This window comes from Anas acuta, chromosome 1 (genome assembly GCF_963932015.1).
Source record: "Anas acuta chromosome 1, bAnaAcu1.1, whole genome shotgun sequence".
Classification (NCBI taxonomy): Eukaryota; Metazoa; Chordata; class Aves; order Anseriformes; family Anatidae; genus Anas; species Anas acuta.
Genome location: NC_088979.1, coordinates 160,839,305 through 160,861,939, shown reverse-complemented (window position 1 = coordinate 160,861,939; position 22,635 = coordinate 160,839,305). Strand labels below are relative to the sequence as shown.

Here is a 22,635-nt window from a genome sequence, read left to right as displayed (position 1 = left end):
GTAACAGGCATGAGAAATAAAGACTTTTAGGGGATATCACATCACAGTGGAGCGTACAGAGAAGATGGGGTCAGACTTTTCTGAGAGGGGATCTGTGCCAAGAGGTAGCAGACACAAGTTGAGGCAATGGAAATTCCAGTTAGACACGAGGGAAAATGTTTTTCACTATGAGGGTGGTCAAGCACTGGAAGAAGCTGCCCAGCGAGGCTGTGGCTCTCCATCCATCCATAGCATGACTGGACACAGCCTTCTGCCACCTGGGCAAAGAGGAGGGGTTGGGCCAGATGTCCTCCAGAGGCCCCTTCCAACCCAAGTCACTCTGTGGTTCTTTGTATACTGCCTGCCACTTGCTATGGCAATCACCCTGAGAAATATAACTGTGTTCTATATTTTATTTATTTTCCCCAAAAATATCTCAGTATAAATCCCAATACAGGAAACACAAGGTTGTTACAGCAATGATATCACATGCATATGCAGTCACATATCAACAGGTTAAGGCTGTTTCTGCTGACAGTGGGAAGCAGCAAGAATCTGCAGACTTTTCCAGAGACGTGGTTGTCACCACACAATCTCCAAACCAAACAGGTATGGTGGGGACACGTGGACCATAGCAGTAGCAGACATACCTCAGATTACAAGCAGAAGAGTTTTCTCCTTCATCTGTGGTGGAGATTCCTTCGTCTCTTTGGTGCTCCAAGGAAGCTGGTCCCCTGAGCTTGCTCCCAGCACCCAGGTGGGATTCCTTTCAGTGACACTGGTTATTGCCAACAAATCAACAACCTAAGTAAGGTCTGCAGATTCCCTCTGCTGGCTAGGGACGGAGAGGCACTGTCAGAAGACAATTCATCCCATTAAACTTACATGCCTCTCTTCTAGCAGTGTTCATTTGACTGAATTTAAAGTATCACAGGAATGAGGTGAATCACCTAGAGGTGCCTACTTCTCCCCTTTGGCCAGAAAGAGATTTAAGCCTGAGAGGTGAGCATTGCCATTAGATTTTTAAGGTGAAGGTGACAAGCCTCAGCCCAAAGGATGCCTGAGAGTGGCAGAGGGCCCACATCAGGGATGGCTTCTCCTGTGTTCCAGTGAGCAGGCAGGCCGGGGAAAGGAAGAGCTTTGCTCTAGCTTAACAGCTGTTCCTCAGGGTCCCGAGGATCAGTGCAGGGAAGGAAAGTGAGCAGCCTTTCCAGGCGTTTCTTGGGCTTTCCCAAAGCGGAGTTATGTTCTTCCTAGAGGTGGGCAGGCAGGAGTAGGGTAGAGAAAAATGATTCCCTTGAGGTCACCAGTGACACTGGGGTCAGAGCTAGGAAGAGAAAGACATTGTCATTCTCTTGCTTCAGCCACTAAGAAATGCCAGCTCATGTTCAAATGATGGGAGCAGCAGACACACTTTTCAGACCTCTGCTTGAAAGATGAGTTCACCTTCAGGCCTGGTGCTTATATCCTTGTATCAGCACCTATCTCCGAGTCTCTTTCTGAGCTTGCTTTATCACTGCTTTCTTGTCCAGCAGCCTTCAGTTCATCCATTTTCTTGCCGCCAGGTAGTCTTTTGGGGCAAGCTGGGAGATACCGAAACCAAGAGACAGCACAGTATTTGGTGCCTATGCCAAATGGAAGATCGTAGACCTTGGAAATGAGCTGAGAGTTGCCCGCCTCTCCTTTGTGGCTCTGCTTCCATGCCAGGAGTCCCCGCTCCTCAAGTGTTCCTGTGAAAGCAAAAGTAAGATGCTTGTGTTTTGACCACTGAAATGGGTGTTCTGGACAAGCAACTACCTTGTGCACTCCACACCCAGCTCTCAAATCCCAGCAGACCCGCTAGAACATACAAATCCCTCGCACTTAAACCTTTCTCGCTCCAAAGGTCTTCACAAAAATCAGCTAATGAGCTGCTAGACAATACCCAGCTTCCTGCAATGGCTTCCAGGTAAGCAGTCTTCTCCACTGCTTTTTTAGGTTTTCACAGACTATGGGGGATGCAAGAACTGTTCAAGGGGCATCAAAAAGTGCTAGAAAAACAAGGTGGGGTGTTAACTGCTCAGATACTGTGGGGTGAGGGAATAAGGTTTAGCTAGCAATTACTAACTGCCTGTAATTGTTGCAGCAGCTGAGTCTCTCTTGGGAAAGGGAGTGAACGCACCTGTAAATTCTGTAAATTCTTCCCAGAGGAGCTGAAGATCAAGGGTACAATAAAATTAATGAGCCAAAAGGATATTGGCTTTTCAGTTATTCGAGTCAGTAAAAGAGCCTGGTTAACAGAGTGCCCTTCCTATTCTGTTTTTGCATCAGAACTGATATTTTCCTCTCTAATTCTTATGCTATTCCTTCCCTGAGCTTGATGAAAATCATAGGGTCTTTGCTGACTGTGAGAGCCAACTGCAGGTCCTATATCCTAACTTTGGTCATCAGCCTTTCCTGCTGCTTTCCCCTGCTGTGATAGAAATTCAGCCTCAATTTCAGTAGCTCTCATAAGCAGGCACACTTTAGCACATTGCCTAGAACTAGGGAAGAAATATTTATTCCAGTTTCCCCACGGTTGCCTTTCTCTCTCCTTTCAACATGACTGTAGGCTAGCATTTTCCATAAAAGACATTTTCCTAAATAAACGTTTCCTTAAACTGTGTCAATCTTGAAAAACAAGTCATTTTCTTATAGGCTGCCCTTTTGCAACCAGATACCATTGCATTGATGGGCTCCCTGTCTCTCCTGTTCCTCACCCGTCTCCAGGAGGAGTTCAGTGACGTGGTGTTTCATGGTTGCTATCACAACTCTTACCCATAGAGTAGTGGTAATGAAGACAAAAAATGCTAGGAAACGAACGCTAGGGCAGGCTTGAACAAGCAGCGTAGCTCATTTCAGTAAATCCTACCTGGAATGGTGTTATCCAGGATAAACCCCAGCAGTCCACCCACAAACATGCCAGTGGTAAGCAGCACCTGGATCACCTGGTCCAGCTGGATGATACCTAGCAGAAAAACGAAGCTCTGGATAGTGGTGCAAATAGATACATATTCAACCAGCAACACAGCCGGTGCCAAGAGGCTGCAAGCTGCATGGCTGTTTAGGCAAGACTTGCAAATCCCAAAGCAGAGCCTGAGATTTGGCATTGGGAGGGAAGTTGACCTCACTGCCAGTTTCAAACCTATCATTTTATTCTGCATAATTATTCACTGACCCAGCTGCAAGTGAGCAGCAGATGACTCAGAAATAAGTTAAGAGCCTATTTACAGTGCAGATCACAGCACTATCCCCCCAAAATCCTTCTTCTACTCCAAAAAGGTTCTGAATCTCCATGACATAATGCCAAGCAGTTCCCTACAAAAATATGAGCTGCAGTTCCCAAAGAAATATTGGGAAAATTAGCATGGGATTTCACCACAATTAATCAGGTGTGATGTCTGTCTGTGAGGGCTAATGCACACAAGAAAAACAGCCCAGTGATATCGAGTATCTGACAGTCCAGAGAGCATGAGATCTGTGGTCCCGGCCTTTTCAACAGCCCACCTAGGATGGGTGGGCTCTTAAGAGATGACACTATAGCCTTTGTGACAAAGATATGAATTACATAAGACACAAGGAAGGAGCAACTGTTGGAGGACCAGAAATCTCAGCACAGTGAACTTGGATCAGCAGTGCTTAGCCCAACAAGAATCTGTCAAGGTGCAGTCACAGGTATTTCCACAGCAGAGCTGTGTATCAGACCAGAGGACAAGAACAGCACTCCCAGAAAGCAACAGTCAACAGTCAAAGCACAGCTTTCAGAGATTTGTATGGAAAAAAATGCATTTAAAAAAATTATCTGGATCAGTCTTTGCTTCAGTTCTGTGCTACAGAAACTGTTTCTAAAATAACAATGTGCTATCACTTCTTACCTGTTTCTAGCAGTGCACTATTTTTGTTTGCCCAGTTGGGAACTGTGAGGCCAGCAAATATAGAGAATCCAAATATAAAGATGTTTCTGGAGGAGTTCATATCCGTGTACTGCACAGAGAAATTGTATGCATTACTATTTGCCATTTGGAATTACCAAAACCCAGGGATTGCTGTTGTGTTAGTGAGCCATGCTCAGATGTACACACAAACCCAATGACAGGTGTTAGAACAGGAAGCTCTGCTTAGAGCTGAACCAAAATTAGCAAACGCTTTCAAAACTGTGTATGGCACACACTAGCATTTTTATAGGGCAGATGCAGTCAGATGGCAAAGCACTCCATGATCTCCAGCTGAGACGCTGGGAAAAGCTGTGATTCAGCCATCAGCACTGAGCAAACTGCTGGAAGAATTAGAAATGGAACCCTTCTACTGAAGCCTCCTGCCCAGCTTGTGCCCCCTAGTCGAAGGGCTGTCCCCTAAATACACATTACTATAGGACATGGAGAAAAATCATCTATAGGAGCAGTGGCAGAAATGCCTCCCTTGCTGATAAGAGCTGCCTTGAGATAAACCATGTTACCGGAACAAGCAGCCCTGGCACTACTGGGTATTAGTCATCCTGCTGCCCCAGCTGATGGCAAGCCCTTTCCCAACCAGGAACCTGTCTGTGATTTAGCCTCTGTGTGTGTGTGCCCTCATGTTCACCCAAGGAACTGCCAGTACAAATGTTTGCATTTGCCACAGCACAGCTACGTCTGACTTAGGCTGGTAAGAATCTGGCCTGGAGCCAAAGTCATCTACCCTAGGGATGAAACAGCATGCACACAGCTCATACCTGCAGATTGGAAATCCCCACTGCCGTGATAATGCCAAACATCACAAGGAACATGCCTCCGATGACAGGGGTGGGTATGCTGGCAAACATCGCCCCGACTTTCCCGAAGACGCCGCTGAGGAGCATGGTGCAGGCACCGGCAACGATCACCATGCGGCTCCCGACCTGGGGCAAGAGGAAGAGGAGGCAGTCGTGGGCTGGCACAGTGAGGCAGAGGGTGGCAGTGCCAGTCAGTGCGGAGCTGCCGGGCAGGGCTTGCACCTCTGACCAAAGTACTTGGCGTTGCCTTCAGTGCCAAGGTTTGGACACGGCCGCTGGTGAGCTGAGAAGTTCTCACCGTGTGGAAAGTCCCTGTAGCTGCAGACTAGGAAATGTTTATCATAATGGGCACTCCGAGAACAATCAGGGATCCCCACCTATGTACTTTATGTTATCTTCCTTATTGCTGCCAGGACTTAAACATTTTGCTGTGAAACAAAAAGCTTATTAATCATTTCAGAGCACAGTAATTCCCTCACACCGCTTTGCTCTCGCTCCGGCCCAGAAATGTCCTGGCATACCCCCAGGCTGGCGCTGCAATCACCCAATTAATTCACTGAACAACACTTCCACCAGGGGTTAGATTTCTATCTAAAAATGGCTTTCAACTAGACGTCCTGCACCATTCCCATGGGACAAAATGTGGGAGAGAAGAGCTGGCCACACTGGTTGCTTCCATCCTGAGCTCTTGGATCTAATAGATCCTTTCCATGGTCATCTACAGAAGTGGGGAAGTCTCTTGGTCTGTCCCCTACCCATCTAGCTTCAATAAAAGCAGCTCTCTCTCATTTTTTCCCTGGGAAGAGCCAGGGGGTCATTCTTAGTCTGGCACTACAGCTAAGAGAGGATGAAGCACAGAGCCATGCCTTTCATTCAGAGCTGTTAGAGTATGTGAATTGGGAAGAAAGAGAGCATCTGCCAAACAAAGGGATGAAAGAGACATTTACGGATTGCAGAAATTAAACAGAAAAGCAGCAATATTTATTAGACTTTCAATTCAAGATAGGCCTTGCCACACCAAAACTTGGACAGCTTAAAGAATCACGTTAAGATTTACAGTTTTCAAGTCTTAGGCTGAGAAATTCTGTAATCCTCTGCAAACAATTTATAATTCAATTAATTATTTTAATCCTTCCATTGAAATATCTGAAGAATGTTACTTTTCTTTCAAGGGTATTTTACAAATGCTTTCAACAGAAACATTCCCAGTAACTAGTAGTGTCTCTTTTTAAATATCTTTAAAAATACTTTAAAGGCACATATTTACGAAATACTAAGTATTACTTAATTGTGAAAGATAAATGAATTAGATTTGGTGGGGAGTTTCAAAATAAAATCATGCATTGCCTTCAGGTGCACTTTTTATATTCCTTGGCTTAAAACCTTGGGACACCATTACCATCAAAACAGTAATTTAATAAAAGCCAGAAGAGCTATTTGTTCCAGGATTAGAATAAAGCTTCAGATTCTTAAATTGCCAAAATTGTGAAACGTCAAATTACCCAATATATGGAGTTGGCCTTAAAGGCAAATTAACTAATCCACTGATACCACAACTGGGAGCATCTGCTTCTAAAGCCTCTAGATTCGAGTTTGTTTCAATTATGTCAGGAAAACAAGAAAATTGGTTCTCCTTCTTAAGATTGAAGAAAGCGCAGTTCTCTGCTACATATATGGTGATTCTGAGATCTTTACCCCTCCTTAAAATTGTCCTCTTATTTTCTGGACATGAGAGCTCAGTACTGGCATGTTGGGCTTCATCCAGTAGCTTAAACACAGATGTCTGGTGCCATTTAAGTTGTTGGATCTTGGCAGTTTTCGGCAGCTTCTCCTTTGCCTTACCTGACAGCCCCTGTGTATATCTGAAATATCCAAACACATTTCAGGTGGTGCTGGACACCTGTGTTTAAGCAAAGGAAACGAGTCCCTTGTGTTTCTTTTTGTGATGGAAAAATATATTTCCCATGTAAAAACCAAATGAAATGGAATCTGCCTTGTGCTCTCAGCATCACCACCTATCCCAGTCAGAGTCGGATTTAAGACTGAGATGGTTTCTTAAGTCACAAGGTGAGCAGAGGTGGGGTCTAAGGGAACTCTCTCTGCTGAATCAGCATGGATGGCATGTCTGTCTGAAGGGCTTGGGGTACACGGGGAGAAGGCTTGTCCTATAATCCAATAATTATGGGTTTGATCACTTCTGCATTATGATCACATCAGCAAACCACATGTCATGAAAGACCAGGCTTAGGTGTATGGTCAGTATGTACCAACCTCATGGTGACAAGGTCAAACACTGTAAAAAATGGTTAATTGTGACTGAGGTTTATAAAATCCAGTGAAATAACTAATAACATAGAGTGGGAGCCATAAGTCAACTTCTGCATTCATTTACAAACTCACGGCTCTGCTGACATGACATAGCTTGTTTGACAATTATTTTAAAATGTTTTCAAGTGGTTGCTGGATGTACCCATCCTCTAGCTATAAATCTAAGTGAAAATCTATGATCTGATTGTTAAAGCTTATCTATCTCTGGAAATTTGTTTTCCTTATAAGAGTAATATAAGGATATAAGCATCTCTTATAAGAGATACTCAAGGAATTCACAAAACTTTATGTGGAAGCAAAAACATAAAGTAGTTGGCACCACATTTTATCCTCTCCTCTTTAAAGATATCTAAAGAAAGCTGGATAGACAGACAGACAGGTAGGTAGACAGATAGTCTTTGATAAATCCAGTCCTTAGGACATTTCCAGAGTAGGTCAGTAACAAACTGCCCTTTAGTCTTACAGGAGCCATGAGTAATGGCAGCTTGTACTTCTCCCACACAGACTATGAGCAATGAAAGAGGGAACGACAACCTGTGCTATGTGATTGGCAGCACCCTGAGGTAGGCAGCAGGCACGTTTTCGGGAGGCAGTCCCTGCAGAGATGGGCTAAGGTCGCTTCCCAGCTCCAGTCTATCCCCCTACACACAACAGACCCATAAACGCACCGGGGAGGAGCTGCAGGAGGCCGAGAGCACTGCAGTCACCGCACCGTACAAGGCTCACCTTGGTGATGCCCAGGGCCCCCACGTTCTCGCTGTAGGACGTGGTGCCGTTCCCCGTTCCCCAGGCCCCAGCCAGGAGGCAGCCGATGCCCTCCACCCCGATCCCGCGGTTGATGGCGTGCTTCGGCGGCGGCGGGGCGCCGGACAGGCGGGCACAGGCGTAGTAATCCCCCATGGACTCCAGCATGGAGGAGATCACCCCCGCGAGGATGCCGAATATCCCAGCCAAGCTGACAGTTGGCACACCCCACTGGCCTGCAGATACAGAGCTCGGTTCAGGCTCAGTTTGCTCTGAAATCTACTGAGGGGAAAAAATGATGAGGGCATTTGTGGGTATTTGCCTCATTTTTGGCACTTCATCTCCCCGTGGTGGCCATGAACCAGGCAGGGAGCAGCAGCGAGAGATGGGGGAGAGGAGTGAGGGGTCATGCTGTGGTACCTGGGTAAGGGATCCGGAACCAGGGAGCCCGAGACAAAACGTCCCCACGTGTGTCCGTCCGTGCCAGGTAGCCGTAGGCGGCGGGGTCCCCAGGGAGGACATCGGTCACCGTCAGCACGTAGCAGAGCAGCCAGCTCAGGGACAGCCCCAGCAGCACCTGCCCGTCACAGTCAGCAGGCTGGTTAGGGCACACCTGCATCGCTGGTGAGGTCGGGCAGGGTCTGGGATGAGCCCAGCCCCTTCCCCATGCATGTGTGTGCGTGCACGTGGGATGGAGGGAGAGGGACAGCACAGCAAGGGTCCCAGCCCTCCCTTCCACCCCGTGAGCAGGGCGGTGGGAACCTTCTCCCCGCTGCCCCCTCACAGCACAGCCTGTGCCAGGAAGTGTTCAGTCCCCTTGAAGCGAGTGGGAACAGCCCCAGCAATCTGGGCTGGGTGAGGCTGGTCCCTCCACCATGCCGGACTGGTGACCAGGAACCCGAACATACCGGGAAGATCTGGAAGAGGTAGACAGGGGAGAAGTGGCACTTCTTGCCTCTCTGGTACGACGGCAGTGGTACAGGGATGTCCTTCAGGTACTGAGAGAACAGAACTATGAAAAATATAGTCCTGGGAGGAGGGAAAACCAGACCATGAGACAAAATGGGTGCCCAGCTGCCCACCTGTCCCCACATTAACTGAAGGACTGGCTACCCAAAGACCCAGGACTCCAGAGGACCTGATAAACAGGCTCTCAGCACCGGAGGGTGGCTCCAGCAAGGCTGGGGCAGAATGAGCATTTGGACATACTCTACCAAAGGCTTGTTCTGGTGGCCACGAGGTGCAGCCCCTCTCCCATCCCTCATGTGGGGCTGAACCTCTTGGCAACAGCAGCGCAGAGCTGCACAAAGATGCACCACAGCATACAGCCAAAGGTTACCAGTCGTAATTCAAAGCACTCACTGAGTGACTGGACACAGAACATCGGGGGGGAACCAGTTTCCCTTCCTGGTTTCTAAAGCTGCAGAGCCCAGACCGGCTGCATCAGTGCACGTTTTGTGCATTTGTACAAAGGGGCTCAGCACCCTAATGAATCACTGCAGAGCACTCATCTATCTTTGGTAGGTGTCACTGCTTATTATTCAGGTTGCCTGACACATTCCATTAACGGATGCTATTTTCAGCTGCTTATAATTCTGCCTAACTTTACCCATTCGGGATGAAAATTTCCATGGAAAACAACTGCCTCAGGCCAAATATTTCTGAAGGAATATATCCTAAACCTATTTAGAAGAGTGATGTTCAGGAAATAGGCATAGTATAGCCTGCGTTGAGAAGGTCATTTTGCCTTGAGCAGCGGTAAGGTCTGCCTGTGACCCACAGCAGAGATTTGAGGTTTAGTAAGATTTGTCCTCTGGGGAGGTACATATTGCTCTTTCTCACAAAACTCTGCTCAAGTATGATCAGTCTGTAACAACGATCATTCATCCCAGGTCCCAGGTACTCGGCATAAACATCTGTGACTTTAGCATTTGCAGGCTGTAAAGATCAGGAGCTTTTTTTCAGGAATATGTCCAGGCCTTGCCAAGTGATGAACTGTGTATGTACCATCACTGTGTGAGCAAGTGAGCACACGCTAACCCAGTTTCTCAAGGCAACAATGGGTATTGCCCATTATGGGGGCTCCGGGATGTGGTGGGGGCTGGACAGCAGGGCTGAGAGCACAGGGCTCATGTCTTCTGCCATCTCCACCACCTGCTTCTCCCTTTCCCTAACAGCACCAATGGAGAATGGAGGAGGCAGCAAAAGAGGACACAACCCACATGGCTCAGAGCACAATGATCAGGTTGGGGCAAAGGAGTCTGAGTCATGAAAGGACGGGATCAGGGAAAAGAAAAAGCCAGAGATGTGGTGGAAGAAAAGCAAAGCCACGTACACACAACACGGACATTTCCAGAGCCCCAAAGGCCCTCTGTGGAGAAAACAATTCTTCCTCTTGTGAAAACAAGCCAAGAAGCAGCAGCTATTCTAACTTGAGGAATACCTAATCCTGGGTGCTCAATTTTGTTATTTTAGAAATATCTTTTTAATTTAAGTAATGGGTGTGTAAGATAGTGTGCATAGATAGACAAATACAACAGAGAGGCCCTCAGCAATGACTCACAGGAAAGACTTGTTTCTCTATTGACCTATGAACTTCGGGTTTTCATTGTATCAGATGCTTTTAAATCAATTTTTGGTTTTGCTTTGTTACTGGTGTTGCTGAGGTCTCTAAGTTCTTCGGGAGGTAACTACACCATGCTGGTGTCTTGCATAAGCCTGCTGGATGTTAATGCTCAACAAATAAACCTTGAACTCAGGAGAAACCTGCTACCAGTTGTAACCCCTGGTTTCAAATTTGAGGTAGGTGGTTTGTGTACACCCGGTTTTCACAAGGGGAAGTGAGACTTACATGAAGGCTATGCCCCAGTGCTGCCCAGCATCATCTCCAGCTGAGTCAAAGAGAGGTAGTGCAACCAAGGAAATGGTGGGGGCAATTGTCAGGGGCCCGATGAATCTGATCAAAAATCCAATCAGGCCAGAAAATCCAACTAAGATTTGAAAGCAGGAAGCTACCATGATAGCTCCTTGTACCTGGAAAAATGAAGAAAGAGAGCAGAGGGTGAATGGAGCTCCAGCTGTTAAGCCTTTTTTTAGGTCAGTACCAAACCAGTGTGAGAGCCAGGCTTGGACTCCACAGATGGACCGGTCAGTACCAAACCAGTGTGAGAGCCAGGCTTGGACTCCACAGATGGCCCTCCTGCTGGCTACAGCATGGCTCAGCTGAGTAGGACATGTGTACCAGTACATCAACTCCCACCTTGGCTGAGGGATTTAGTCCTCACCAGGGCTAATTTATTCCAGAGACTCCTCCTGCCTGTCCTTTGCACCATCCAAGCATGCAGCAGCTTCCCTGCACCCTCTTTCTGCTCCCCCAAAATGCAGGAAAAAAGCTCTTGCCCTGAAAGTGGGAGTAGAGACACAGCCTCCTCTCACCTCCCAGCTGGGAAGGGCTTGGGAAGTTTCAGCACTCTTGTAGGACAGGAGGGACATGACAGCCTCTCTTTTTTCTATCAGTTTCCCTCCAGGGACGCAATTATCACCTTGAACTTTTCTGTGTTTGACAATCACTGTTTAAGTAGCCTGAAAAGCCATTTGCTGCTCCTGTCGCCTCCAGCTAGGGGACTCTAGGGTGAGGCTGCTCTCTGCCTTTGCAGATTTGATGATAAACCCAGGCTGAATCCCCTGCAGTGCTGAGCACCTTCTTTTATCCCAACTCCAAAGGGAAAAGAAACACAGGGGGCTGGGGATGAAGCACCCAGCCTGAAAGGAAAGATAGCAGCGTCCTTATGACAGAACAGGTTTTATACATATCAGTAGGGATGGTATGCTGCTCTGCACAGCAAATACTTTGTGAGCTCACAATTCCCAAATATTTTGCAAAGCACCCTGGTGTAGATTGACAGAGGCAAATTTAGTCACTTACCCTGAAACGGCAATAGATATAAGATAAGACAATGAGATCTCTGACCCTTCCTCCTCTCTTTTGACTACCCAAGAACACATTTTACTGTAATATTTACAGTAAGTTCTGCCCTTCCATCTCTTTTACTAGGTTTCATGTGAACAGACAAGGTCCCTTCATTAGAAACATCTTCCCTGTCTTCCTTCCTCAGGAAGATTTAAAGTAGATATTAGGAAGAAATTCTTCACTCAGAGGGTGGTGAGGCCCTGGCACAGGTTGCCCAGAGAAGCTGTGGATGCCCCATCCCTGGAGGTGCTCAAGGCCAGGCTGGACGGGGCTTTGGGCAGCCTGGTCTGGTGGGAGGTGTCCCTGCCCATGGCAGGGGGTTGGAATCAGGTGATCCTTAAGGTTTCTTCCAAACCAAATCATTCTGTGATTCCATTTTATGAAAACACCAGGAAAGCTGTAACAGAATGAGGTCCACTGTGGATGGAGCATTCCCAGCACTGATGTCCCTGCCATGTTGAGGTGCTTTTCTGAAAGCAAACAGCCTTAATAAAGAAGAGGTGCCACTGAAAATGCAATATACCTCTCGCATCCGTGTCTGCCAGACTTCAATGAACTCTGGTGAAGAGGCATTCACCAGAGTGGCGTTCTGCGTCCAGGCAGGGCACTTCCACTTGGGGAGAGACAGCATGGCCAGGGTGGGGGTCAGGAATGCGAAAGTCCCTCCTTGAATAATAGGCAACCTGGAAGGAGAACAGAAGGAAAAGTTGACAAGTGAGAATGATGGAATCTCAGTTCCGTAAGGGTGAGAGACAGAAAAGCAAAATATTTTGGGAAAAAAAAAAATCAGTCTGCTCATGGCCACTGGCCATGTCTTTTGAATTGTTCTGGCAAGTGTCTATCACTGACAGTGCTTGGGAATTGCTGCCCATTGTGTTTAAGAGCAACAGCCACGATGGAAAGGCACATTGGCTCTGGAGTCAAACTCTTCTTTACAGAAAAATTGTCCTCCTAAGGTGTGACTATGTGCATGTGCTAAAACAACAGCCAAAAGAACAAGTTGGAGGAGGAGAGAAGAGCAAGGAAGAAAGATAGTGAGACTCTGAAGAAAAGTTTGGCATTGACCGAGGCCCAAATCCCACCAATATCCAGTTGTTTTCTCTGTTCACTTAAGATGCCGCATTTTTCTTCACAACCAGCTTAAAAACACAAGCACAAATATATGCTGGCTGCTGCCACTCCATAACCATCCTCAGGCTGGTGTCACTGGAAATTGTGACTTAACTTTTACTAGACTGTTTTTTAAAGCTAACCCATCTGCCTCATTTCCACTGACACTAGAACAGAATGGACATGGCAGTGAGCTTGGAACAAGCCAAGAGGAATCCCCAAGACACTTTGGCTTCATTTGCTCAGGAAACATCCCTAGGAGCAGCTCCCAGAGCAACCTCTCCTTGCCCCAGAAACTCCTGTGGCACCTGCTCAGAAAAGCAGCAGGGCAGCAATCCACATGAATGCTTCTGCAGGGCACAAATTTCCCTGGACCAGAAGCATTTCCACCATTCACCAGAAAGCACAGGAAAATGAAAGGTGGCATAGCTGTAAGAGCACAACTCCTCTGTCACCTAAAACAGATGTTTATACCACTGCAAATAGTCACGCCATGTATAACCGGAGCACTGGTAGAACTTAACCAGTAAGTTATATTTGCACATCAGTCATCCATGGATTACTTATTTATGGTATCCCTCCAAATATGTTGTAGCCTTCAAAGAATTTTGCTGGGCAAGGCAAAAACAAACAAATAAGCAAAAGTCACAGAAGGCCCAGCACCACCACTGTTGAATTAACAATAGCCTTTTAGCTCCTGAGGTCCTGGTGCATTGCCCCTGAAGCTGTTACACAGCTGGTGCTGGTGTGGGTGGGCTAATTGGAACTGTGGTGCAGGCTGCCCAGAGAAGCTGTGGATGCCTCATCCCTGCAGGTGTTCGAGGTCAGGCTGGACGAGGCTCTGGTCAACCTGATCTAGTGGGTGGCACCCCTGCCCATGGCAGGGATTTGGAACTAGATGGGCTTTAAGGTCCCTTCCAACCCAAACCATTCTGTGATTCTATGATCCTATGACTAAAGGCAAGATGGGGTACTGAGGTGGTGCATATGGGGCACATGGAGTTTTTTGCAGCAGGGTTTACAAGATGGAAAGCTGCAGCTTTAGAGAAGATGTTATGCTCTGATCATCACTGCAGGATACCCAAGCATCTAAGGGGGCTCACCATAACGACAAGTGACCTGTGTCTCCTCAGGAGCTGCAAGGGTAGTGACCCATCACTGCTTTTTCATGTTTTTTCACACAGCTACAGGTTACAGTGGGTCAGGGTTTTCCCTTGGCTACTGCTTCAGCAGGGCTGCTGCCAAATTGCACTCACTCTTGGAAGGAACATCCCCTTTTCCATGGCCAGTTCCTATCTCTTTGTTCATGTGCCAGCATTAGCTTTTAGCTGTAATTGTTTCTTCTTGCCTGATGCCTCCCAGACCCTCCCAGACCAGTTGTAGGTTGCAGCCAGACCCTCTGAGCCACCATTTGGCAAAGCTAAACCAACCAATCTCACTCACGTTGCCTTTACAGGATGAGCTGTCTCCCTTCCCCATAACACGTTAATGGGTCATCTCTGTACCTCTTCTCACCTCTTCTCTAAATCAGTCTTTCTTAAATATGGTCACCATGAGCTATGCAGAGCACTTAGCTGAGGGTTCCCCAGGGCCTCGGACAGTAACACTGATGTTTTCCAGGAAGAAGCATCCCCTCAACCTTGTATTTACTGTTTTCCCAGTCATGTTGGTGACTCATGGTTATCAGCTAATAAAGGCTTTGAGAAAGCAGTAAAAGGAGGGGAAAAAAAGTGCTTCCAAGTCTTTCCACAGGCTTGGTTTGATTACCATCCCTCCTCCAGCTGAGTCCACCCTTCTGACAGGGAATGTGCTCACACCTTACAATCGGGGCTGGCAATAGTCATCTTGGGGGTGGCCTGGGAGGACTCCGGTCTGAATCACCAGAATGGCTCCCACTTTGACCACGCACCTAACCTGAATTTAATCAAACTCAGAAGAACCAGATAGACTCTTTTTGGTGGGGCTACTTCTGGGGATGGTGTCATCTACAGCCATTTCTTATGACAGACAGAGATGGAAAAGTTGCCCTGGGGAAAGATACAGGAAGTGTAAAAAACATTTTGTGATTTGCTGGTAGAAGACTTTTAACCAGGTCATTCAGATTTGAAAGCCAAAGAATGTGTGGCTTTTGCTCCTCTCTGTGTCCCTAAAGGTGGCAGATGGGCTCCCATTTCTCCCAATCATCCCCTGCCCTAGAATTTCTCAAGGACTGTGTCCCAGAATGAGATCAAAAGGGACCTGCTGCAGCTGGAGGATCCCTGATAAGGAAGAGGCAGATACAGCTTACTGAATGTTTTAATGTTTTATTATTTATCATGGCCAATACCTTATGAGCCCAATGAGAGGTGCATCAATTTCCAGGAGATGCAGATGTCAAACAGTGAGGTAGCCACACAAAACTGTCAGGTACAGCAATTGCAGTACACTTTGGCATGTGTCCTGACTGCCCAAGGGTAGCAAATGACCCTTGTTAATAGATAACTCTAAAGCAAGCTGGTTGCTGAACATGTAGTAATTGCATCTATAAATTTTCTTGCATATCCCATTTCTTGCCTTTGGCCTACCTGACTCCAAAGAGGACTTGCAGCAGGGTGCAAATGCCCGAGACAAAGAAGATGGTGCTGATCAGGTGGCTCTGGGTGAGCAGGTCATGCTGGAGGCAAAGCTCTCTGGAGAGGATCAGCGGGACGGCTACGAGACCTCCCATGGCTGTCAGGAAATGCTAGGAGCCACAGAGAAAGACTGGGTGAAGAAGGACACAGAACTGGCAATATATAATTACTGTGTTGCTGAGGGAAGTCTGAAAGTACCTAGCGCTTTTGTGTTTGGGTGACACTAGCACCACCCATTCTCTTTTTTGACAACTTTAATGTTCTGTTAAGGGCTGTTCCAAAGTACCTACAAGAACCGCAATCCACTCCCACAGACTTCTCCCACTTTCCATGCCCAAGGACATTTTGTAGTCCTCTGAATCCCCCAGATTGCTGCCAGATGCAAACAGTTTATCCCCAGCCCTGCAAACAAAGCTGCTGGGGATGCTATTCCAGGAAGTGAGGTGAGTGCAAATGTTTCTATTCATTTAATTTGCACCACAACTGATAACATAAAAAGTTAGCAAATCAGAGTTGTACATTCTTTGCTATCAACTGCTTTTCTCACACAGTGCAATTACAAATAGTCTTAAAAAATGGACACCAAAGAATGGAAAAATCAGGCACTGTGTTTTTCAGAAGAGTCAAAGAGATATTTTCAATGATGACCTTTGCTTAATAACCAAATGTACAAATAATTGTTCAGATTTATTTTCACTTTAAATATTAACCTTATTTGTGGTGAACAATGGGCAAGGTCAGGTTACTTCAGCTGGTAGCAATTCCTAGTTCTTACTCATAGTACAGGATGACAGTGGTGGAATTGGTGGCACTCAGAAACTCACTGTGCTCATTAGAGGCATGCTTTATTAAAATTATGACTCAGGTGTGTTCATAAAACCTTGTTTTTATACATTCTAACTCTAAGATGACCTTTGAAGGAAACAAAGTACAAGATGTCCTCCAAGCTCCAAGCACAGTCTGTCATTTCCTTAATCACTCTGAGATCTCTTCTTTCTGAGGCTCTTCACCCGGTGGCTTTGTGTGGCACTGAGGCATTTAACACACCTGGGCATGGAGTGGCCAAAGCAGTGTGGACCCTTCTCCTGCTTCCTCTGGTTAGCTTTTACTGCAGTGGTAAGGCAGAAGCTCACACGTCTTTAGCCATTTGACCGGCTTCAGCAGAGGTATCTGACCTGTTCTTATTAGCTATTTGGCTCTGGTCCTGGCACTCTGCCTTCCATCTGCACTTCACGGGGCAGGGTGCAGCTGCCGGCACAAGGAGAGCAATCAGTGCTCAGGCAGCCGTGGGAAGGACCAGAAGTCCACCAAGATCCAGCCCAGAATAGCTCCAGTCACACCTGGGGAATGTAAAGCACTCCCAAATTTGGGTTTTGCCCCCATGAACCCTCTGAACAACTGTTAACCTTCCATCCCCCCACCTTCTGCCTGCATCCCTGTCACACCTGAATGCCCAACAGGATGCACAGGTACCAGGGGGGCACGTCCGTGATGGTGTAGGCTAGCTTCTTGTCACGGCCCTTGACTTCGATGTCCCCTGGGCCATGGGCAGCAGGATCCGGCAAGGAGCAGTGGTGGCTCCCATCTTCGCCCTGGCAAACAGAGAGACCCTTCGTTAGCCACAGCTGCCTCTCCTGCAGCCATGCTCCATGTCGTGTGACAAACCCATGTATGTAGCTTTCAACAAGGCTAGAAGAAAGAAGAGCAACTGAGGGGAAATTAAAACAGAGGTAAAAACACATAGGGAAGTTGTTTATATGCTTATATACACATGTCTAGTCCAGGAAAAACATCTGGGGGCATGTCAGCCTCAAAAAGACATTGGGACAAAGCATGTTAGTATCATTAACGCCTTGCTAAGGATGGAGAAACTGTGACCAGAAGCAAGAAGGAGTGTGCAGTGGATTAACACATGAATCTTGCACTGTCCCCTGTTCTCCGGCCCACTCAAATATCTCTTTTGATAAAATACCTTGAAGCAATTTGACCCATTACAGAGTGGAAGCCTTTTTTGTATTCATTTCCTTCTCTTAAATCTTATTTTCCTGATCTCACACACACCCTTACAAGTGTTCTGCCTCCATAAGCACACCTGTGCTGGATATAACCCAGGACACCTCTCTAAAATGGAGGAACCAGGCAAAACCAAAGACCATGATGTCCCGGTGTCCATTTCAAAGGAGCCAGCTGGCAGAAGCTGGGTGGAGACCTCATCCCCAGCAGGGGATACCGGGTGCTGCCCAGCTTGGCTGTCTGCCACGTAGACAGCACCCTGTGCTGCTGAGCAAGGGGCAGCACCGGGGATGGGGAAATGACCTGGGGACACGGGGCCTCGGGGAGGTGATGGGTCTAGAACAGCTCCCCAGGAAGGCTTGGATCCCCCCGCAGGCAGCCAGAAGCCCCAGGGCTCCCCAGGGAGCTGTACGCCTCACAGGGTTTGTTTGTGCAGAGATGTGCTTTGCCAAGGAAAGCAAAATATTGCTTTGCTTCAGTTGCCTCGGTTTTTAAGCTGAGTAAATGCCCCCAATTCTCTGCTTCTCCTTCCACCTCACCCTGAGCTCTGTGCATACACGTGCACACACACAGACACCCCATGCACACTCCACACACATCCCACCTGTGCATGCACACAAAGCCATGTGCACACACTCACAAGGCAAACAAACCTGCTGTCAGGAGAAACTCAACCACTTTGCTAGCACCGAACTTCTTCTTCCTCTTCTTTTCTTTTGTCCTTCAAGTCCTGCCAGAATATAAGGACTCTGGAAGGTCCAGCAAAGCAGGGTGTGTGCTCGTGGCCTACCTACTGCTGGAGCTAACACTATGGTCAGGGAACGGGGACTTAAAATTAATCTTACATTCAGTTGTACATTAGCAGATGTGGCCAATTAACCCTGCAGGACAGCATCACTCGTTTGAAATCTCCAAGTTTGCAAGACCTGTGGCTGCCCCATTTAAGATCATGCTGTTAGAAATGTGCTATCTGATACCTTCTAAAACACAGTGTGTTTATCCAGCCAAGGCAGGCTGGGGTCATCATACATCCTTCAAAACAGATAGGCGAGGGCAGGGTTAATTCAAACTGAGCTCAGGCATGAACTTCAAGAGCAAAAGGCGTTCCTCAATAACTCCCTATGGAGGCATTTTCATTTCAGAACAGGAGGGCCTGAGCTGTGGATTAACACAAAGTACAGCAAGGTATTTAAGACTGCTCATGCAGGAAGTTATTTGGGGACAGCTACTCCTGAATAACACCACGGGTAGATGAATCCTAAGCTAGGCGGACAGCAGTAAGCTCCTTTCCTTTCACTGCAACTTTTCCCATGTTAGCCAGGAGGCACAGGGCAGCCGGGCAGAGCCTGTGCCAGTAACAGCCTCGCATGATCATCACGAGTGCCTGGCCTTCCCCGGGAGCTGGAGGGGAGCAAGCAGGGCTCAACGGGAGATGGATGAAGCAGAGATAACAGGACAAGGCAGGACAGGAGACAATGTCTGAATGAACAAGAGGTGATGGGCACAAACTATAACACTGGAGGTTCCACCTGAACATCAGGAAGCACTTCTTCACTGTGTGGGTGATGGAGCACTGGCACAGGCTGCCCAGAAAGTTTTTATACTTTCCCTCCATGGAGATCTTCAAAAACCACCTGGACGTGGTCCTGGGCAGCCTGCTCTGGGTGGCCCTGCTTGAGCAGGGGTTGGAGCAGGTGGTCTGCAGCGGGCCTTGCCAGCCTCAGCCATCCCGTGATGCTGAGGCACTGGGAGGAGGAAGAGGCAGGAGCAGTCTGGGGCAGGGACAGGCCCTTGCAGGAGCTGCTGTAGCTGCTCCTGGTGGTTCTCAGCCTGGCTGCTCCCCTGGGGCCAGAGGCCGAAGATGCCCTTTGCGTGCTGCATCAGGAAGGTGGTCAGAAACCAAACTGCTAGAACCACAGGCAGAAGACAGTGGTAATTCAAACTTCAGGCAGTCACAGCCTGATCTGCTTTATGGCAGAATAGGTAGAAATGGAGATAATTAATGATAGTGAAAGCAAGCCTCTGCATTGCCCTGAGGCTCTGCCTGCAGCTACACACACAGCACTCCACCTCCACTGCTCACAGCAAGCTCTCCAAAAGTTAGTTGAGAAATGGGAGACTCGGACACCAGGAGATTAAATGACTCCTCCAAAGTCCCCCAGCTGGGTGGTCTGTACCAAGGTGTGGGACAGTTGCAGGACCCCACTCTTTGACCCTTGCTGTCAGAATATAAGCAGCTTTCCTTGTTTCTAATGGAGGCAACCTCTGCCATGAGATAGGAATGGGGCTGCTGTGCCCCAAGTCCTTGCCCTGTAGCTCTGTTATAGCCCCCAGTATTTCCTGTGCACTCCATACCCCTGAATTCACACATCATTTACAGCTTATACTATCCCACTATAAATCTACAGGGTGCTTTCCCTTGCTGACTCCCCAAACCCTTTTTCACCCACCTCTACAACAGTTTACCTCACTAGAAATAGATCCAGAAGACAAAGAAACACATTCTTCGGCAGGCTAAATTTGTTTTGTAATTCTACGAGTTAATATATAAATGCCTCTACCCGGGGACACCGGCACCAGGAACCACCAGCTCTCTTCCTTTTCAGTATAGATATACTTGCACTGCCATTCACCTACTCCATCCTTTTAGAAATAATGGAGAGAAAAGAAGTGAGAAGGGCACCAGAGAGCAGAAACTGCACTGAGTCTGCAGCAGCAGCAGGCTTTAGTTAGGCTATCATTCCGCAAATTCCTGCCGATAAAAGAGCTGAGACAGACCTTCACCACACACAAGCATCCCAGCATCCAGTCCACCCCCCCTGACTTTCCCTTTCTGCTCCATTTGCAGGGAGCACACCAATTTATGCAAGAATTACCCATCAGAGAAGAGCAGACTCACCACAAAGCTGGGGTTATCTAGCCCGTTGAGCTCTCTGTCTGAGGAGGGGGTCATGCCTTCCACTTTTCTTCACCGACTGCCTTGAAAAAGAAAGAGGAGTAAAAAGAAGGAAACCTCCCAAATTGCCACTCGTCCCGGTCAATACAGCCCTAAAGAAACTGGGTGAGCAGATGCAGAAGCTGGACGTCAGGAGTAAACCAGTACTCAGCCCTAGGTCTTCATGTGAGCAGTATCGCAGAGGTGTTTCCTTTCCCTGGGCTTATGTAAGTGACTCCTTTTCTCCAGCTGATTAGGGGACCGGCATTCAAACCAAACTGGAAAGCAGCCCTTCCCTGGGCTGAGTGAATCAGTAACTGACGACAGAAAAACTTCCTCTCCAGGTAAAGATGCGAGGGGGTATCAGAGAGGTGAGACATTTCCCTCTTTCCCTGGCACAGCCTTGAAACTTGTTGCTTCATTACTGATTCAACAGCAGCTTGCGTTTCCCAGGTGGGTTGGGTCTGTTTGAAGAGCTTTATGCTGGTCTTTAGAAAATTCAATTTCTAGATGGTTTCACTTATTCTGCATGTAAATTGCTGTGTATTTTGGCTAAGGTACAAATGTAGTCATCTTGTATGATAATCCTATTACAGCGTGAAAAGAATTAGGCTTTTACGGGGAAATTATTTAAGACAGAAACCAACAAGCAAGTCATCAGAAGATAACACCAGAAAGGTTAAAAAAAAATAAGATTTGAAAAGGACTACTTCAGGTCATCTGATTATCTCCATTCAACCAAGGATCCTGGCTGAACGGCGATAATCAGATGACTTGAAGCACAGTTTCCCTTATTTTAATAAGCAGCAAACAGTGTTAATGCTCTTATCAAGCTATCCTAGCTACCCCTCCCCAGCCCTCCTCAGATGAAGTACCTGTTTAATTTAATGGCTCCCCAAGGCAGTGAACTTCCCAGTCCAACTGCAGAGAGCTCCTGTGAAGAGGAGCTTGCTATTGCATGCACACAGTGATCACCCATTGGGAACACCTCCAGGTTTCCAGGCAGAAATAAGCTCTGTTCTCTGTTTCTTATGTAGAGCACTGATATTCTCAAGCCTTCTCCTCAGACCAGGACTGCATTATAGAGGAAGACAGCCTTGCCCTAAACATCATCATTGAAGCTATGAGCTGCTGGACAGCTAAAACTTAAAGCATCAAAATCATCAGACATTCATGGCTTTGCCAGATCTCCTCTCTGAACCCCTGATATATAGAGATCTCCACAAAATTTTACCACGGGGAGGGGAGGAGGGAGAGGGGGGGGCATTTTCAGCCCCACTGATCTTGGCATGAGACCACATTTTTTCTGCAAGCTGCAAATGAGAACTCTCCCTGGTGAAACTAGCCTAGACACTTTTGCCCTCAACTCTATCGATTCCCATCAGAGGGAGCAGCACAAAGCCACTGTTTTACAGACTTGCTCATCTCTTGTTATCCAGTGCACTGCATGATTGCAGATCATTGCATATCTGCAGTTTCACGTGGCACTATATATACTGATAGTGTCCATTACACAGTACCAGTGAGAACGCACTGTTGCAAAGCTCTAAGAAAAGGAGCATTAGATTTTTTTTTCATTCCTTTTTTAAAAGTACATTCCTGCTTGCGTTTCTTGATGGATGGATGCAGTGCAGTTGTTGGAGCAGCCATCTAAATCCGTGTGTTCTGGTATCCTCCATTCACCCTTCTCCTGAATCAGCCAGTCTTTGTGCCTCATAATCTCTCTGTGTTTTTTTTGTTTGTTTGTTTGTTTGCTTGCTTGCTTTTTTTTTTTTTTTTGTCAAGCCATGGCACAATATTCCTCTGGGGTTACCCTGTCTTCCCAGTAAACTTATAAAAGACCTTACATCAAAAAAAATCTCCCATCTCGTAATTTCAATCCAACACCTGTTCAGTGACTCCCCAGTCCTTCTTTTAAAATGGCATTCAGTAATCAGGGTTTCTTCATCTCTTTGGCATGCAAACCTATGTAACAACCCAAAGTGGAAGGTGCATTACAATGCTTGTCATCTGGGCTAGCTGCCTGTGTCATCTAGGCTAGCATGTTAGGGGGAAAATAATAATTAAAAAAGCATCAGTAACAACAATTCCTATTCTAAAATTAAAAAAAATAATAATAATAATTTTGCTATTCTGGTAAACTCTGCAGTGTCAAAAATGCACTTTAAGAACACCA

The 22,635-nt window shown here is 47.1% G+C and overlaps 1 protein-coding gene across 3 annotated transcripts in view; it reads right to left on the bottom strand.

The window, feature by feature from the left end:
- Positions 1 to 378: 378 nt before the first annotated feature.
- The window catches only part of LOC137849339 (solute carrier family 23 member 1-like), a 30,222-nt gene continuing 7,965 nt past the window's right edge, over positions 379 to 22,635 (bottom strand). Inside the window, exons 2-13 of one of the 3 annotated variants that reach the window (XM_068668887.1) lie at positions 20,424 to 20,503; positions 16,957 to 17,103; positions 15,464 to 15,621; positions 12,313 to 12,472; positions 10,671 to 10,852; positions 8,728 to 8,848; positions 8,240 to 8,396; positions 7,802 to 8,055; positions 4,709 to 4,873; positions 3,873 to 3,981; positions 2,870 to 2,965; positions 379 to 1,709 (exon numbers count right to left, since the gene is read on the bottom strand). In XM_068668887.1, the coding sequence (XP_068524988.1) occupies positions 1,441 to 1,709; positions 2,870 to 2,965; positions 3,873 to 3,981; positions 4,709 to 4,873; positions 7,802 to 8,055; positions 8,240 to 8,396; positions 8,728 to 8,848; positions 10,671 to 10,852; positions 12,313 to 12,472; positions 15,464 to 15,621; positions 16,957 to 17,103; positions 20,424 to 20,477 (1,872 nt within the window). In that variant the 5' untranslated portion in view covers positions 20,478 to 20,503 and the 3' untranslated portion in view covers positions 379 to 1,440. Of the gene's footprint in view, positions 1,710 to 2,869; positions 2,966 to 3,872; positions 3,982 to 4,708; positions 4,874 to 7,801; positions 8,056 to 8,239; positions 8,397 to 8,727; positions 8,849 to 10,670; positions 10,853 to 12,312; positions 12,473 to 15,463; positions 15,622 to 16,956; positions 17,104 to 18,177; positions 19,085 to 20,423; positions 20,504 to 22,635 lie in introns of those variants that run through there. The other 2 variants (XM_068668888.1, XM_068668889.1) reach the window with 2 other exon arrangements.